General features: G+C 61.2%; 1 protein-coding gene across 4 annotated transcripts in view; it reads left to right on the forward strand.

The window, feature by feature from the left end:
• The window catches only part of EHMT1 (euchromatic histone lysine methyltransferase 1), a 64,796-nt gene that overhangs the window by 38,148 nt on the left and 10,332 nt on the right, over positions 1-16,316 (forward strand). For all 4 annotated transcript variants that reach the window (XM_084898907.1, XM_084898909.1, XM_084898908.1 and 1 more), the window contains 8 exons: positions 768-888; positions 3,015-3,134; positions 3,405-3,550; positions 9,807-9,950; positions 10,703-10,929; positions 12,296-12,451; positions 13,358-13,440; positions 14,341-14,447. In XM_084898907.1, the coding sequence (XP_084755033.1) occupies positions 768-888; positions 3,015-3,134; positions 3,405-3,550; positions 9,807-9,950; positions 10,703-10,929; positions 12,296-12,451; positions 13,358-13,440; positions 14,341-14,447 (1,104 nt within the window). The remainder of the gene's footprint in view (positions 1-767; positions 889-3,014; positions 3,135-3,404; positions 3,551-9,806; positions 9,951-10,702; positions 10,930-12,295; positions 12,452-13,357; positions 13,441-14,340; positions 14,448-16,316) is intronic.

Here is a 16,316-nt window from a genome sequence, read left to right on the forward strand (position 1 = left end):
TGGCGTGTGGTGTCAGCTGGTCTGGGCGGATGGGCGGAGGGCGGACACGGACGTGGGGACGGTGCGACGTGCCGGGAGCTCTGGGTGCAGTGCTCGCCAGTTCTTCCTGAAGCTGTGCCATCAGGAGCCCCAGGGGAATGTGGCGAGGGCCCACTGGGCGGAGCACTGACACGGTCAGCACCGGCGGGGGCGGGAAGGCCAGGCCTGCACCTGGTGCGCCTTCGTCTCTGCACACGTTCTTTCCCGTCTGCCACAGTGGGCAGGAGGCTTCGGTGCCTCTCGCCCAGCTGCAGGGCTGGCCGGCCGCGCTGCGCGTCTGTCTGTCTGTCTGTCGCTCGTGGCAGGTGGACACCCTCCCACCTAGACTTAGAAACTCAGGCCAGCCGTGAAGGAGAGCAGCGTGCCCCCCGCACTGCCTCCAGCCCCTTCGTGCAGGTGGGCTGGAGCTCCGAGGCGCCTCTGCGCAGCGCAGCGTGTGGGCTGGGGCTCCGCGCGTAGGCGCTTCCTGAGCCAAACTCCAGACTTACACGGCCCGTTCCCATGTTCCGAGCGCTTTCGGGGCCTGGAAGATAACTGGCTTAGAGTGATGTTTGGGGGAAAGCCTGGGTATCTTTAAGGATGAGATCCAGAAAAAATGCCTGAAAGTGCAATTAATTTTTTAGTCGTAGAATCAGGACGTAGCAGGCATTTTACCCACGAAAACCAAGTGGCGGTGTGTGGGCTGAGAGGCCCCGCGCTTAGCTCTCCCTGTCTGCCCTCTGCTGCAGAGCTCCGAGTCCAGCGCCAGGAAGAAGTTCCTCAAGAGGAAAGGGAAGCCGGACAGCCCCTGGGTCAAGCCGGCCAGGAAGCGGCGGCGGAGGAACCGGAGGAAGGCCAGCAGCGTGCTGGGTGAGCAGCCCGGGCCCTGGGCGGGCGCCGGGGGCGGGCTCTGGAGGAGTCTGCCTTTAAAAGAGGGGGAGAGGTGTGTGCCACTCCTGCGGTGCGGCCCTCAGTGACTGACCTGAGACCCTGTGGCACTCACACTTCCGTGGTGCCTGTGAGCTGATGGGCTCCTTCATTGCCTTCCCTTGTGACCGGGAATGGTGTCCCAGGGCAGTGCCTCGGCCCACTTGGTGGCTTTCGGCCCCTCGCTCAGGTCCCCCTGCTTCAGGGGTCCTTTTGTCAAGGCACACAAGGAAGGAACTGGCCCTCAGACCCAGGAGGTCAGCAGCCTGGGGCGGGGCTAGTGCAGCCACTTGTTTTCAGAGGACTCGGCATTGGGGACAGGGTCCCTTCCCTGCCAGCCTCCTGTCCCAGTCACCCAGCCTCGCTTGTCCAGGCAGGTCACACCGCAGTCTGTGTGGATGGATGTGGGCAGGCGCCTGGCTCTCGGGCAGCTGCTTTGTGCATGGCTGTTGGAGAGGCAGCCACGGTGCCGTGCGGGCTGGGTGGCCGGAGACCAGGCCAGGGCTGCCCACGGGGCACGGGTCCCTTGCTTGCTGGGCAGTTGGGCCCCTCCATTGGGGCTGTTTCCGAGGGAAGCGCTGTGCACACCGTGCGTGTCTCAGAGCAGATGCTCTCCGTGTCTGGGGTCGACGTTTGGCCTGGAGGGCTGGTCCCGTGGTGTCTGACTCGGCGGGAAACCGCTCCAAAGTGCGGTCCTCTTCCCCGTGCGCAGCCACTGCTGGCATCCTGGCGCTGGGTCACGTTTCCTCCTGCGTCTTCTCTGGGAAAGTGTTTTTCTCTCGTTGGTGGAAGATCGCGTGTGCCTTCCCAGGGAGTGCCAGTCCTCGGTGAAGTGCGTGTTCTGTGAATGTGTGCACTAGTAAAAGTTTAAAGTGCGTTGAAGTCTAACTTATGACTATATTCTTTCCAAATCCTGCTGTTAGTGAGCTCAGAGATCTGAGCTAACTGTCAGACACAAAGTCTTTGTCCCGCCTTTTCTTGACGTCTCCATCTAGCCCTGTCATGGGTCTCCGATGCGGCTGAGCTGGTGCCGCGTGGACTTTCTCTTTGCACCTTCCCACCTTTGCTGACAGTGTTGGGCATTTCTGGACATCCTCGTCTCTTCCTTCTTTCCATCCACCCGTCCGTCCATCCATCCATCTGCACCTCAAAGCTGCAGCACCCCGTCACTTTCCAATTATCTCAGCTCCCTTCATGCCCTGACGGACAGGCAGCTCTGCTGAGTGGGACAGCTTTGTCTCCCCTGAATGGAGGCGCTGTGTGTGCCTGTCACATGTGAGCCTGGACTCAGGCCTCCTTGAACCTCATGCTCCTTCCCAGACGGCTCCTCGCTCATCAGGGCTTCCCCATGGGCCAGCTGCCCGGCGTGCTCCTCTGCCGGCTGACTCGCAGGGGCAGGCCGGGACGGAGCGCTCCTTTGGGCCAGAGGTGTCACCTTTGCCTGCTTGGCTTGGCGTGACGTGTACAGCACATGCCTGAGCACTCCACGGGAGCTGGAGCGTTTCTCTGTGAGGCTCTTCTGGGGGACGGGCCTTCTCGCGGGCGCTGGCTCCCTGCCTGTCCCGCACCCAGAGCAGAATGTGGTGGCACTCAGGCGTGATGCCACCCCTCGGCGATGCCGCCTGTGTCCGAGCGCCTTCCTCACAGCCAGGCCCCGGCAGTGGCAGGCTCCAGGACCTCCTCCTCTGCACACACGCCGTCCCTGGGCTGCTGGATGGGCGACCCTGTCTTGGGCCCAGGGGTCTGCTTGCGTGGGCGGCTCCTTGGCTGCCCAGCGTCTGGTCTGGCCCTGCGGGTCGCGGAGCGCACACACCAGGTGCTCGCTGTCCTCTGGGCGGTTGGCCACTGGGCTCTGGCTGGTCCGTCAGAGAAGGAGGTTTGACACATCTGAGCCTCGGTTTTGCTTGACACAGACCCTCCCACGAGTCGTGAGTGGACGGGGGGCTCACAGTGGGTGCAGGACGGCGGGGGGTGCGGTGGCCTGGACCACGTGGCGGTGATGGTTGAGCTGAGCAGGGTGATTGGCACCGCGTCTGGGGCGCGGCGTTGACAGGTGCCTTTAAACCCAGGTCCTGAAGCGTACACGTCGTCTTCGGGGAGCGCAGAGCCGGCGGCCCCGGGGGACAGCGCGGGGTACATGGAGGTGTCTCTGGACTCCCTGGATCTCCGTGTCAAGGGCACGCAAGCAGGTGAGCGTCGGGCTGATCGACTGGCCCCGACTTGCCTTCCTGTCCCCTGGTGGGCATTCCTGGCTGTGGCCCCAATGGCGACGCTGCCCACATAGCACCGTGTCACTGGTGTTTCCCTGCCCTGATGTTGCAAAGGCCATGAATGGTCCCTTATGGGCTGCACTTCACTGTGGGGGGTGGGGTGTGTGTGTGTGTCAGCAGCCGGGGCAAGACCGGAGCGAGAGCCGGCACATGTTCCACTGGTGGGGATGTTCTCGTGTCTGACTCCAGGGCTGGCTAACGGTCCCGACGCGGGCGAGACGGACGGCCTCCAGGAAGTGCCCCTCTGCAGCTGCCGGATGGAAACCCCGAAAAGCCGAGAGATCACCACTCTGGCCAACAACCAGTGCATGGCCATGGAGAGCGTGGACCACGAGGTGAGCGCTGACTCTCGTTAGCCAAGCAGGGGCGTGGCAGTGCCCGAGCAGGGTCTGAGCATGGCAGGTGCCTAGGCTTACAGGCGCAGAGCCTGGGGGGCAGCAGAGGTGCTGACCTGGAAACGCAGACTCGGGCGGCGAGCTCTCAGGGCGGCGATGCTGGGGTGCCACGCCTGCCTGCTCTGAAGCTCCTGCTCCCACGAGGACCCGCCTGCTGCAAGTGCAGGCGTGGGTGGGCTGGCGGCCTTGAGCGCGCAGCGCTGATGTTCGAGTCTCGTCCCGTCACTCAGCCTGTCCACAGACCCGTTCGCCCTCTCCCAGGACTTTCCCCCGTGACAGAGGCACGCACACGCCTGGCCCGTCCCCGCCTCTGCCATCTGCAGCCTGACTCGTCGCCCTCGCCCTCGTCCTGGCTGTGAGCTGGCATTCCAGCGCAGACCCACACACCACTAAATATTTCAGGATGCGTTTCCCTAAAAAAGGACATTTCTCATGGAGCAGAAATAGCGCTCCTGTTACATAATGCCCAGGCCAGAGTCAGATGTCTGTGAAAACCGTCCTCTTACAGTTTCCCCCAGGGCCTCCTCGTGGCATTGGCTGTGTGTGCCCTGTGCCTTTCTGCCTCTTTTCACCCAAGCTCCTGCCACACCTCGCCTCCGTCCGCTGCGGGGCGACCTGGACCCCCGACACTGCGGCTGCGACTTCTCCTCCGTGAGATCGGGTCCTCGTCCTGTGGCCAGAGCTCAAGGTTCGGGCACACCACCCTTCAGTGGTGTGTCTGTTTACCTGCCCAGAAAGCTCTGGCGCGGTCTGTGGGCTCCCCGCACCCCAGGAGTGGTGCTGAGACACGGTCTGTGCCGTGTGGCGGCTGGTGCCCTGCCTTCAGTCCTCAGCCTCCCGTGTCCTCGGGCACTGCCATTCCTCCCGCAGTCCGGCTGGGACTTGGCACAGAAGACCTCCCCTCCGCTGGCCCTGAGGACAGCATCATGGCTGCTGCTCGATCTCTTCATCCTTCAAGTAATGAGGGGTGCCAGTGACCCCTGCGCAGCCCGCCCGTCCCTGCTCCGGTGTGGGCTGTGTGTCTCCTATTTCTCCGGTGTCGGTGTTAGTTGGTCGGCGTTGTAAAGGGGGGCGGTGGTTCTGTTACTCGGGTGGTTTACAGGGAGACTTGCCTTCTCCTCTAGTGTCTCGTTCCTTTCCCAGTCCTTCAGACAGTCTGTTCCGTCCTCGTCTGAGGTTGACCAACCCTCCCTTTCAAAGCATCACTGTGGACATGAATATATATAAGTTTTTTATGTTTTTATTGGTTTTTAGAGACGAAGGGAGGGGGATAGAGAGATGGAAACTCTGATGAGAGAAACATCGATCGGCTGCCTCCTGCACACTCCCTCCTGGGGATTGAGCACCAAACCCAACCATGAGCCCTGATCGAACCAGTGACGACCTGGTTCACAGGTCAGTGCTCAGTCACTGAGCCACGTTTTGTTCTTGTTGGTGCTCCAACCGTCCCATCTTTGGCTCACACGCCATCTTCACGTGGCCCTTTCCTGGGGCCATGCCTGTTCCCACAATGCCGAGAGGCTCTGTGCCTTTCACTGCTTCTCTCCAAGGGCCCGGCACCTTCTAGGTGTGAAGGTCCGAGTGACTCGGAGCCAGTCGTTTCCATGGTTCTGCAGAACCATTCAGAGCGCAACACACCCGTGGGCTTCGCTGGAGCACTCTGAACTGGGCCATTTCCCAGCAACCGGTCCTTTTTTTTCCTTTTTTAATCCTCACCTGAGGATATTTTCCATTGATTTTCAGAGAATGGAAGAGGGAAGGAAAACAGAAATATCAATGTGAGAGAAATACATCAATTGGTTGCCTCCTGCACACACCCTGACCAGGGCCAGGGAGGAGCCTACAGCCGGAATCAAACCTGGGACCCTTTGGTCCACAGACCAACACTGTCCTCTGAGCCAAACCGGCTGGGGTGCGACCAGTCTTCTAGAAACCACCACGCACCTTTTTAAAAATAAGCCTTCTTTAACTGCAAGTTTATTCAGCACAACAATCCCTCAGCCTTACTGAGGTGGTTGACCATGTCCATGACTAGATCCACCTCTAAACTGGAATTGATGGTTGGATTCCCAGTCAGGGCATAGGCCCGGGTTGTGGGCTCGATCCCAGTGTGGGGCACTCGATCAGTGATTCTCATCATTGATGTTTCTCTCTCTCCTTCTCTGAAATCAATAAAATTATAGTAATTTTTTTTCTCTTTTGGAAACTTAAGTTTTTTATGTTAGCATATGGTACATTGCTATCTTAAAATAAATTGTTACTTAAAATTTTTTAATTTCCAAGAACCAAGATCATGGGATAGGTAAACGCCTGTACTTGACACCTCCCACCTCCCACAACTACATCAAAATTACAACTAAAATGCAGAACAATATCATTCAGAACCACCTGAAAGCTGGCTGAATGGAAGGCCTACAGCTAGAGAAGAGGGAAGCCCCAGGAGATGGGGAGAAGGGCTGGTCTGAAACCCACCTGTGTTCGTTGTTTGTTTTTTAATTGGGAGGGAGATAGTCTGTTTGTAGCAGTTTTTCCATATGAATGGCCTGTCCTGGCTCAAACCCATCAATGAAAGGCTCAGGGCCCAGCACTAGAGCCAGCCTGCCTTGCTTCCCCGGTGAGCCTCATCTGGGCACCTCCAAGCCCAATACAAAGGGAGGAATCTGCAGATCCCAATGGAGCCCCTGCCTAGTGGCCCCAGGCAGGGCTGACTGCACCCCCAGGAGGCCCTAGAGCCAGTGCCCCAGCATGACAGCTTCAGACCAGCCCAGCTCACAGCTCTCCACACCCACAAGCAACCCACAGAGGGCAGACACAGGGAGCACCAGAGCCCCACTGAACAAGTCCTCTCCGTAGGGGTGTCTCCTGCACGGCAGCTCTCCCACTGGAGTTGCAGCTGGTCCTCATGCCAATTGACCTGGACGTGAGCTCCTCCCAGTGACTCCGACAGCAGTCAAGGCTCAAGTACAAGACTATGCACAGCCCACACGGGCTGGGCCGCTGGGCCCTGCAGGACACCTGCCACACAAGACCACTGCCGCCTCCAGGGGCCAGAGCATCTCTACCTAATACGTAGAAACAAGCACGGAGCAGCCAAAATGCGGCGACAAGTCACAAATGAAAGCAATGAAAGTAAGCAAACTGCGGGGATACAGAGTTCAAAACCATGGTTACAAGATTACTTAAGGATCTTCATGAGACCTTCAGGGATCTCTGTGAGAATATCCAAGATATGGCCCTAACGGTTTGGCTCAGTGGATAGAGCATCGGCCTGCGGACTGAAAGGTCCCAGGTTTGACTCCAGTCAAGGGCATGTACCCAGTAGGAGGTGTACAGGAGGCAGCTGATCGATGTTTCTAACTATCTCTCCCTTCCTCTCTAAGAAAAAAAGAAAAAAGAAAAAAATGTCCAAGATATGAAAAAGGACCAGTCAGAAATTAAGCATACACTAACTGAAATAAGGAATAGTTTACAGGGATTCAACAGTACAGTAGAGGATTCCGAGAATCAAATCAACGATTTAGAGTATGAGGAAGCAGAAAATACCCAATCAGAAGAACAAACAGAAAGAAGATTCTGGAAATATAAAGATAGTGTAAGGAACTCTGGGACGACTTCAAGCGGACCAACCTTCGCAGGGATGTCTGGGGCTGCACTCTTCCCTCAGACTGTCGTGATGCTCAGCGGTCTCCTCCGGTGTCAGCAGCCTTTGTGAGCAAGCTCCTTGGTCTTCGCGCTGCCCGTCGTAGCTTTACTGAGGCCAGTCCACACGCAGGCAGCCCCCTGCGCAGCGGCGTCAGCCTGACAGTGCAGCCGAGGAACCCCCACTCGGCCGGGGCCTGCTGCTCGGGCCCTTGGTGGTCTCGGGTTCCTGCCCTGCGTGCTGGTCCTGCAGGTGCCGGCGCTGCAGCCCAAGCTCCGCGGCCCGGCCCTGCTTCCTCCTCCGGCCTGTAGTCTCCTGAACAGCCCGCCGCCTCTGCGCTCTGACCCCCGCATTGCCCCCGGTTGCCGCCTCCCCTTGGAGGCACCTGCCCTCGCTGTGTCCGCCCTCATGTTGGCAGCGACTCTGCATAGCACCTCGGGTTAGCCTTGTGTGCGTGTGGGTCTCCGTTGCTTACTGGTCTGTGTGGGCATCCCCACATCATGTGATCATGGATGTCGTCCAGTCACAGTTACTGTTTTACTGGAGTTGAGGCAGCCACCTGCTATTCCTTTTTCTCCGGGTTGAGCCTTGTACATTGGGGGTCTGTGATTGTAATTTATCCCACGGCTGGCTTTATCATTTATGTCTGTTCCTAACGTCGTTAGCCGGTCCCCTGAGATTACGCTATGTCTTAACGGATCTGTTTCTCTTCCGTGGCTGCTGTGCCGCTCCACGTGCCGTCTGGTGTGGCCGAGCTCTCCCTCCTGTCTGTGCACGTCTTAGCCTTGTGTCGATGGGGTCATGTGTGTGTCGTGTCCTCACACACACACACACACACACACACACACACACACGCACACACGCCCCGGCTGCTGTTGCTTTCACTCACCCGCCGGCTTTCAGCGGGGCGACGCGCAGCCTTCTGTCACCTGCAGCTTCATGCCTCGGCAGTCCCATCTCCCTCCGGGTTACCCTCGTGTCCGTACACCCTGCGTCTGCCTGTGTGTCCTTGCTCCTGGTGGCACAGCCTGCTCGTCACGGATTCTCTCCCTTCGCTGTGCCTGACAAAGCCCATTTGCCTTCATTTCTGGAAGGTGTGTTCATGGGAGAGCTGTCGGCACTGCGGCGTTGGCCAGGTGACTCCGGGGCTTCTGGCGACACGTGGGCCTGTCTGACCTGGTTCCTGTGCGTGGGGAGGCTCTGGCCCCCGCCAGGGCCCCCTCCTGGTAGGGGAGGGGTGCTGCTCTTTTGTTTTCCTCCTGGTGTTTATCCCTGTGAGGGTTCTGGGAGCCGCTCGTTCCTAGAAAACCCCCGCCGGTAGCAATTTGCTTTTCAGCCTGTTCTCTCCGGCTCTGGGCTCGGGCGGGCATGTGAGGTGCGACCTTGCCGCACAGCTGACAGCTGCTCCTCTCCTCTCCTTTGTGAGCTCACTTCCCTCCTCCATTTCAGACTCCGTGGTTTCTTCCTCCTTTGGAGTGTGCGTGTGAGCACGTTCTATTCCAGCATTTCCATGTGCGTTTCCTCCTGTCTCGGCTGCTGGGGAGCTACCCGGGCCGTCCAGTTGTTTTTCTGTCGCTCCTGCATCTGCTGGCGGCGGGTCCAAACCAGACCCCTCAGTGCCCAGCTCCTGAGCCCGGCGCCTGCTTCAATGTGTCTCTTACCGAGGGACTCCAGGCTAGATGTCTCTCGTTTGTTCGTCCTCCCCTCCCCTCCCCTCCCTGGAAGCAGGGAGGGAGGCAAGTGAAGGAGCAGAAAGAGCGAGCAAGAGAAACATCGCTGTGAGAGACACGTGGGTGGGTTTCCTCATCGTATGCACCCTGACCAGGGACAGGATGAGCCTGCAACCCAGGCCTGTGCTCTTGGCCGGAATCGAACCCGGGCCTTGCGTCCGGCCGACGCTCTTAAGCACTGAGCAGCACCATCCAGGGCTGACGTGTTCCCTGAGGAACACAGAGACCATCTCCTGTTTGGTAGTGTGGCCCTGCTTTGTCCTCTGGTTCTCAGCCTGTCTTTGTTCCTGGTGGCGGCGTCCTGCGTCCTGGATGCTTGGGGCGCCTGGGCTGTGGGCCACGGTGGGTCTTCTCGGGGCAGAGCTGCCTGACCCTCCGTCTGGAGCTGTGCTTCCTCTTGTCCGATGTGACTGGTTGCTGACGTTGAGAATCGCCCTCTGCGGAGACTTCCATGGAAACCTCATCTGTAGCTAACTGGTCACCCATCGTCTGCAGCCCGGTGTGGCCTTGGCTCTGCTGTCCGACACGTGCAGGTTTCAGGGAGCCCCTGCTGCCTGCCGCTGGCCCCTCACTTCATGCTCCGCCGGCCGGCCTGCCTGGCGCCCGTCCATCTTTTCGCTCAGCCTAGACCCCGACTCGCTCAGGATGTTCTCCAATGTTGCCGAGTTAACCAGCGGATGCTCTGACTCCGCGTGGCTACCCGTCACGTGGTCGTCCTCTCTGGCCACGTGTGTTCTGACCTCCACCCCGGCGCTCGAGGTCTGCCCTGGACTCGCCTCCGCCGCGCCGCCTGGTGCTGTCGCTGACCTGTGTTGTCTGATTGCAGCTGGGCAGGTGCACCAACAGCGTGGTCAAGCACGAGCTGATGCGCCCGTCCAGCAAGGCGCCGCTCCTGGTGCTGTGTGAAGACCACCGGGGCCGGATGGTGAAGCACCAGTGCTGCCCCGGCTGCGGCTACTTCTGCACGGCGGTAAGCGCCCGCTCGCCCGCAGCCAGCGCTTCGGCCGGCACACGTCTGCCCCCAGGGCAGGCACGGAGGCGCAGCCCCCAGCTTCTGAGACCGGGGTCATCTGAGCTCTGCGTGCACACGCGCTTGCACACGCACATGCACACGCAGCATGCCCCCTTCCTCCTGCCTGTGGCCTCGGCCTCTAGGAGCGCCGGGGCCTGGGCGGCAGGCTCTGGGTGCCCGTGTGAGTGCACAGCCCCCGCCCTGAGAAGGGCACGCTCTGCCTCTGCTCTGCCCTCGCCTCCTGCTCCTCCTGGGTCATCTCCGCAGCCACGCCTCCCGCAAACACCTGTGCGCAGCGCTCAGGGCCTCCCGCCTCCCGCCTGCACAGGGCGCTTTGCTCCCGGTGGAGGGGAAGCGCCCTGCTCACGGTCCGCTCTCCTGGTGCCACGGGAGGCTGTCCCGAGGTCGCTGCGTGCCAGGTGCTGACAGCGCCTCCCCCTGGCGCTCTGCCTACGTGTGCTTTCGGTCTGTCCCCGTGGTCCGTGGGCCTGGCCGAGGTGGCCTCTCCCCTGTTCGGACAGCAGAGAACCGGGCCGCGGCTTGGGGCTTGGGGCTTAGGGCTTGGGGCGGGCCCGGTGAAGGCCGCACGCACGCAGGCAGGCAGGATCGCAGGGCCTCCCCGCGCTGGCCTCCCTCCGGTTCCGGCACACGTTGTCTGCTTTTCTGCACACTCGCTCCACTTTAAGCACGACCCCTGCTTTCCCGCCCAGGGCAGCTTCATGGAGTGCCAGCCCGAGAGCAGCATCTCGCACCGCTTTCACAAGGACTGCGCCTCCCGCGTCAGCAACGCCAGCTTCTGCCCCCACTGCGGGGAGGAGACCTCCAAGGCCCGGGAGGTGACCATCGCCAAGGCGGACACCACCTCCACCGTGACCCTGGCCCCGGGGCAGGAGAAGAACTCCGCCGGGGAGGGCCGGGCCGACACCACCACCGGCAGGTAGGTGCCGGGGACGTGTCCGTCTGTCCTGTGGCCGGTGCCGCTGCTTGTCCTGCCTCCCACTGGCCACTCTGGCACCTGACATCCCAGACGCCCTGAGATGCTCGGCTGTCCCTGGCACAGACTCATCCGGGCTGCTTTCTGGAGTCATGTGCCTGTTTCTGAGCCAGGGCCTCCCTGTCCACATGATGTGACATCGTTGCATCTTCTGGAGGTAGCATAGTTCACTGGGTAGCTTTGCACATCAGACACACCTCTACACGTGTGTACACGTCAGTACACAGCTACACATGCCTGTGTGCACCTATACATGCACACACACATCTATACATGTAGGCATGTTCATAACATCAGTATTTTGTGTCTGTACACACCTATGTGTGTGTGTTTCTGTGTCTACACATTCCGTGTGTGTGCACATACGTACACATGTACCTGTGTGCATCTATATGTGTGCGTGTTTATGTGCACCTGTACCTCTATGCATACGTGTATTTTTATATAGCTGTACATGCCTGTATATATGTGTGTAAACGTGTAATGCGGAGCATTAGAGTCAGCTGATGCTATCTGCCACAGCTTGATGTTTTGAAGGCCCTAGCTGACCACAGGAAAGGAATCATGTAAAAGACAAGGCTTCGCAGGGGAAGCACATACATTTCTCTAAGAGAATTCAATAGGAGCCCTGGCCGGCGGCTCAGCCATAACATCGTCCCAGACACCAAAAGGTGCAAGTTAGATTTCTGGTCAGGGCACCTGTGGGAGGCAGCCGATCAGTATTTCTCTATTACATTGATGCTCCTCTCTCCCTCTCTCTAAAATCAATGAAAACAAGGGTTAAAAAAAATCGGCTGAAAGACAAGGGGTCACTGAGTGCGAGGAGGTAGAAATACCGGAATCGGTGGCCGTGTTCCCTGCCAGCGGAATCCACCTGGAAAAGGGAGAGAGCCCCCCGACCTGCAGGGCCCAGAGCACGCAGGGCCCTCGGTGCTCCACGCTGGTGCAGAGCGCGGCCCGACGGCACCGAGGTCACTGAGACCTGCGTGCAGACCCGTCAGCACTGGGCAGTCCGCTCCTTCACGCTGAGGTGACCCTGGGGCACTGAGTGACGATTGTCCTGGCCCGTCCCGGGCTTGCAGGCTCAGCCCGCGAGTGCGTGCACAGAGCAGATGGGGAAGGACAGGCGCCGGGAGTGTCCTGTTGCCAGGACTTGACTGAGAGCCCGGCCCCCTCGGAGGGCCTCGCCCTCAGAAGAGCAGCGAGCTTGGGGTCCGGGAACGAAGTCCGTGTTTTCGGGGTCTCCACATGAAGGGCGGTTTCCGGGTCTCCCGACACTCAGCCTCTCCCTCGCCCCTTCTCCCTGAAGCGCTGCGGGCCCTCCGCTCTCGGAGGACGACAAGCCGCAGAGCGCGGCTGCCCACGTGCCCGAGAGCTTCGACCCCGCGGGGCCGGCCGGACTGGCCAGGTCGGGACCCGGGAAGGAGACCCTGGAGAGTGCGCTCATCGCCCTGGACTCGGAGAAGTAAGGCTGCGCTTTCGGCTGCCAGGGCCCGCCCCACCCCCCGCCCACCTCCCCGCCCAGAGCCACCGCCTCCCCGCACCCGCGGCGCCGCCTCCAGGCTGTGTGCCTGCTGGCCTCACGTCCCCACCGCTTCCATTCTCGCCAAGATCGCTCTTCCTGGGCTCTGCCCCCTGGGCTGTGGCTCTGGGCGGTCACTGGCGGTGGCTGTCCAGCAGGGTGGCCCGCGCTGCCCCGTTTGAGGAAGGGATTGCGAGTGACCCCGCTACACTGAGGGCAGTCGTGGCGAGAGCCACGTATTCCCGGGTGTTGCTGGCCTGCGCTGCCCCCGGCCTGGCGCCGGCTCTCGGTGTGCAGCCGCGTCTGGCCCTGCGGGGCCGCAGTGTCCCTGCGGGGCTTCTAGAGCGAACACTGCTCGTCACAAGTGCGGCGCCGGGTCCCTGGGTGGAAGGGATCGGTCCGGAGCCGTGCGGGCAGGAGTCACGTTGTCGGGGCTGAGGTCCACCCTGCCTCCCTCAGTCCGGTGCGGATGTGGCCAGGGTCCTCCCTAGGGCTCAGGAGTGGACACAGCTTAGGCCATGTGTCACCCTCAGCTTTGTGACCCTGGCCCTGGCCCTGGGCCTGGCTGCCCCCGGGAGTTAAATGCTGGAGAGACTGCCCTAAGGGCTGTCGGGTCTCATCAGCGCCCGGCGTCCTCGGCGAGGGGCGCTCTGTGCCCGGCGATCCTGCTCTCCCTGCGCACAGGACCCTGTCCCACGGTGGGTGGAGAGGGCAATGGCTCGTGTTATGTTTGTGGTGTGCAATGCCGTGAGCCTGGAGGGTATGGGGCCCTCGACCTGGAGGAATTGATGGGCAGGCGTCGTGAATGGCAGCGGGTGGGCGGTGCTGACACCTGTGCTCTCCCTGCAGACCCAAAAAGCTGCGCTTCCACCCCAAGCAGCTGTACTTCTCCGCCCGCCAAGGGGAGCTGCAGAAGGTGCTGCTCATGCTGGGTGAGTGCCCGGCACTCCGTGGGCCCCCCACCTCTTCCCCCATGTTCCCCGGCCCACCAGGCAGGCCCAGGCCCCAGGGAGCAGACACCAGTCACCACCTTCCTCGTGAGCTCAGAGCCTGTTGATGCTGGTCACACAGTTGTCCGTAGGAGTGGAGTTCTCTACGAATCTCTCACTTTAACAAGGAGTTAAATTCGGAGGAAGTGCAGACTCAGCCGCCCGGTGAGCTGGCTGCGGAGCCACCCTGCACCTGTGTGTGTGGGGATGCCCTGTGGGGTGGACGTCAGGGTCCCCAACTCCTCACGGCTGCATTCCGAGCTCCCAGCTCTGGGCCCGCTTTTTCTGGGCTGAGAAGGGGATTAGAACTCCATTTCATAGTAAATCAGGAGAGAAACTTAACAGTTTGCTCCAAAAGTTGTTTTGAGCCTGGCCAGGTGGCTCAGTGGTGCAGCATCAACCTATGACCCAGGAGGTCACAGCTCTATTCCCGGTCGGGGCACAGGCACGAGCTGTGGGCTCGATCCCCAGTGGGGGGCGTGCAGGAGGCAGCTGATCGTGATTCTCTCTCATCGTGGCTGTTTCTCTTTCTCCTTCTCCCTTCCTCTCTGAAGTCAATAAAAACATATTTAAAAGTATATAAAATAAGTAAAAGTTGTTTTTAATGTTCACCTGTGGCCCAGGTTAGACAAGGGCAAGGGAGAGGATGTGTATGGACAGGAGGCTTCTGACGCCTCCCCTCGGCTGACGTGGCGACCTCGGTGCGCTCCCTTCAGCCGGTCTCCACCAGAGCAGGTGCTGCGGCCGCGGCTTCGGCCCAGCCGGCGGTCCAGGTGCCAGCGACGGCTGCTGCCGGGAATTAGCGCCGGCTCCGAAGTAAGCAGCCAACCTGTCTGTTCACAGTTGATGGGATTGACCCCAACTTCAAGATGGAGCACCAGGGCAAGCGGTCCCCCCTGCATGCGGCGGCGGAGGCCGGCCACGTGGACATCTGCCACATGCTGATCCAGGTGCGTGCGGGCTGCCCCTGTCCCCGGACTGCAGGCCGCGCGCCTCCCTCCGCCTGGTGGTTCTGAGACACCCACTGACCCGGCACTCTCACCCTCCCTTCCTGTCTCCTTCCCTCCCGGGTGCCTGTCACTCGGCCACGTCACGTTCTCCCTGCCCCGAGGCAGCAGGTGCGAGCACCGAGCAGGATCCAGCGCCCTGCACCCGGAGCCGCCTCAGAGGAGCGCAGCCGAGAGGAGACGCGTGTGGGCTGGATGTCTGGCCCCAGCCATGCTCCCGGGCCTCCCAGCCCTGTCGCGGGCGGAGAGCCGCTGTTTGGGCGTGGCTGTGTGGGTAGCACGTGGTGAATGTCAGGAGCTCTGCCTCGCGGTCTGTGTGAGGAGCCGGAGTCCCGTGAATGCTGTAGTGTCTGACACCGGTTTATCTAACCAATATCTCTAACGCCTTCCATTGTGGTTGGAGCCCCGGCCCGGGGCGGGGGGGAGGTGGGGGGCTCCTCTCCGAGGGCACTCGGCCTGGAGGTGAGTGTGATGGTGCCAGGGCCCTGCTTTCTGTGTTTCCTTCTGGAATCCAGGCAGCTTTCCTGAGGTTCCGAGGAGAGACTGGGCAGGTTTAGTCCTGTTTCGCCAGGAACCCACGGGTGCTGGTTTTGGAGGCTCAGCTTTTGTGTGGGGATGGTCGACTCTGGCCTTGTGCGCCCCTCTGCCCCCTCAGAGGCAGCTCTGAGAAGGAACACCCGGGTCTTCCTGGCAGGTGGGCGCTTGTGTCCCACATCATGCCTGTGGAGGCATGGGGCTGCCCGGCCTCTGCTGCGTGCTGCCACGTGGGGCTGTTTGAATACAGGTGACAGCACTGAGCGAGAGGAGGTGCGCTCCTGGGCTGAGGCAGGGTTGGGTGGCCGTGCGGTGGCTCAGGGACAGCATCCGGCCCCAGCGTGGGCCAGCATGGGGACACCCTGGCTGCGCACCCTGTCCTGGACCACGGTGGGCCACCACAGCGGCCTCGGCCACGGCTCCGTCTGCGTCCACACCTCTGCCTGCTCCCTGCTCCGTCCGGCTGCGTTAGCGTCACGCCGTCCGGGATCTCCCTCCTCCGCTCCGGCTCTGAGCAGGCACGTGAGCCTGAGGTTTTCTCAGAGAAGAGGCCCCAGCCAGGGAGCTGCGAGGGCTGGGCGCGTTCACACAGGTGTCTGCACCGCATCCACTTGGGCAGGGAGGGTTTGGGGGGCACCTGGGGGCCATTCTGCTCAGGGTCTGGTGCTGTTGCCATGGGCATCTGTCCTGGAGGCTCTGTTCCTCTGGCTGGTGGAGCTGGCAGCCGGGCACCTGCTGGCCTCGCTCTTGTGTGTCTCGTTCTCGGAGTCTTCGGCTTCTCCTGGCCGCCCTTGCTGCTCTGGTGGTGACTGCTCCGCGGGGCTGGGGTCCTGGTGTCCGTAGGAGGCCTCGGTGCTGTGTGGAGCTGGTCGCTGGCCTGCTCTGGTTTCGGGCGAGCACCCCGAGAGCTGGTTTTCTGGTCCATCCAAACCCCTCCTCAAGCCTGCACCCAGAGTCTCAGGGAAGGCCTGGCCTCTGACCCGGCCTTGAGGCCATGCCCCCTCGAGCTCAGCTCTGGGTCATCAGCCCCCTCTTCCCTCCCAGACGCAGCCCTGCCCAGAGGCCCGGTCACCCAGCTCCTGCCTTTGGCCGGCCGTGTCCTCACGCAGTCGGGTGCCTGGAGGAGTGCTGCCAAGTCCCGCGACCAGTGTGGGACAGTGCCTGCTTCGCCCTGCAGAGGGCGCCGTGCAGCCCGGGCCTCAGGTGCTCGCTGACTGCGCTCTTTTATGCACGTGCTCAGCGTTAAAATGAGCTGCTGTGGGTTCTGGGCCCACTGGG

Source organism: Pipistrellus hanaki, assembly GCF_964339955.1.
Source record: "Pipistrellus hanaki genome assembly, chromosome: 11".
Classification (NCBI taxonomy): domain Eukaryota; kingdom Metazoa; phylum Chordata; class Mammalia; order Chiroptera; family Vespertilionidae; genus Pipistrellus; species Pipistrellus hanaki.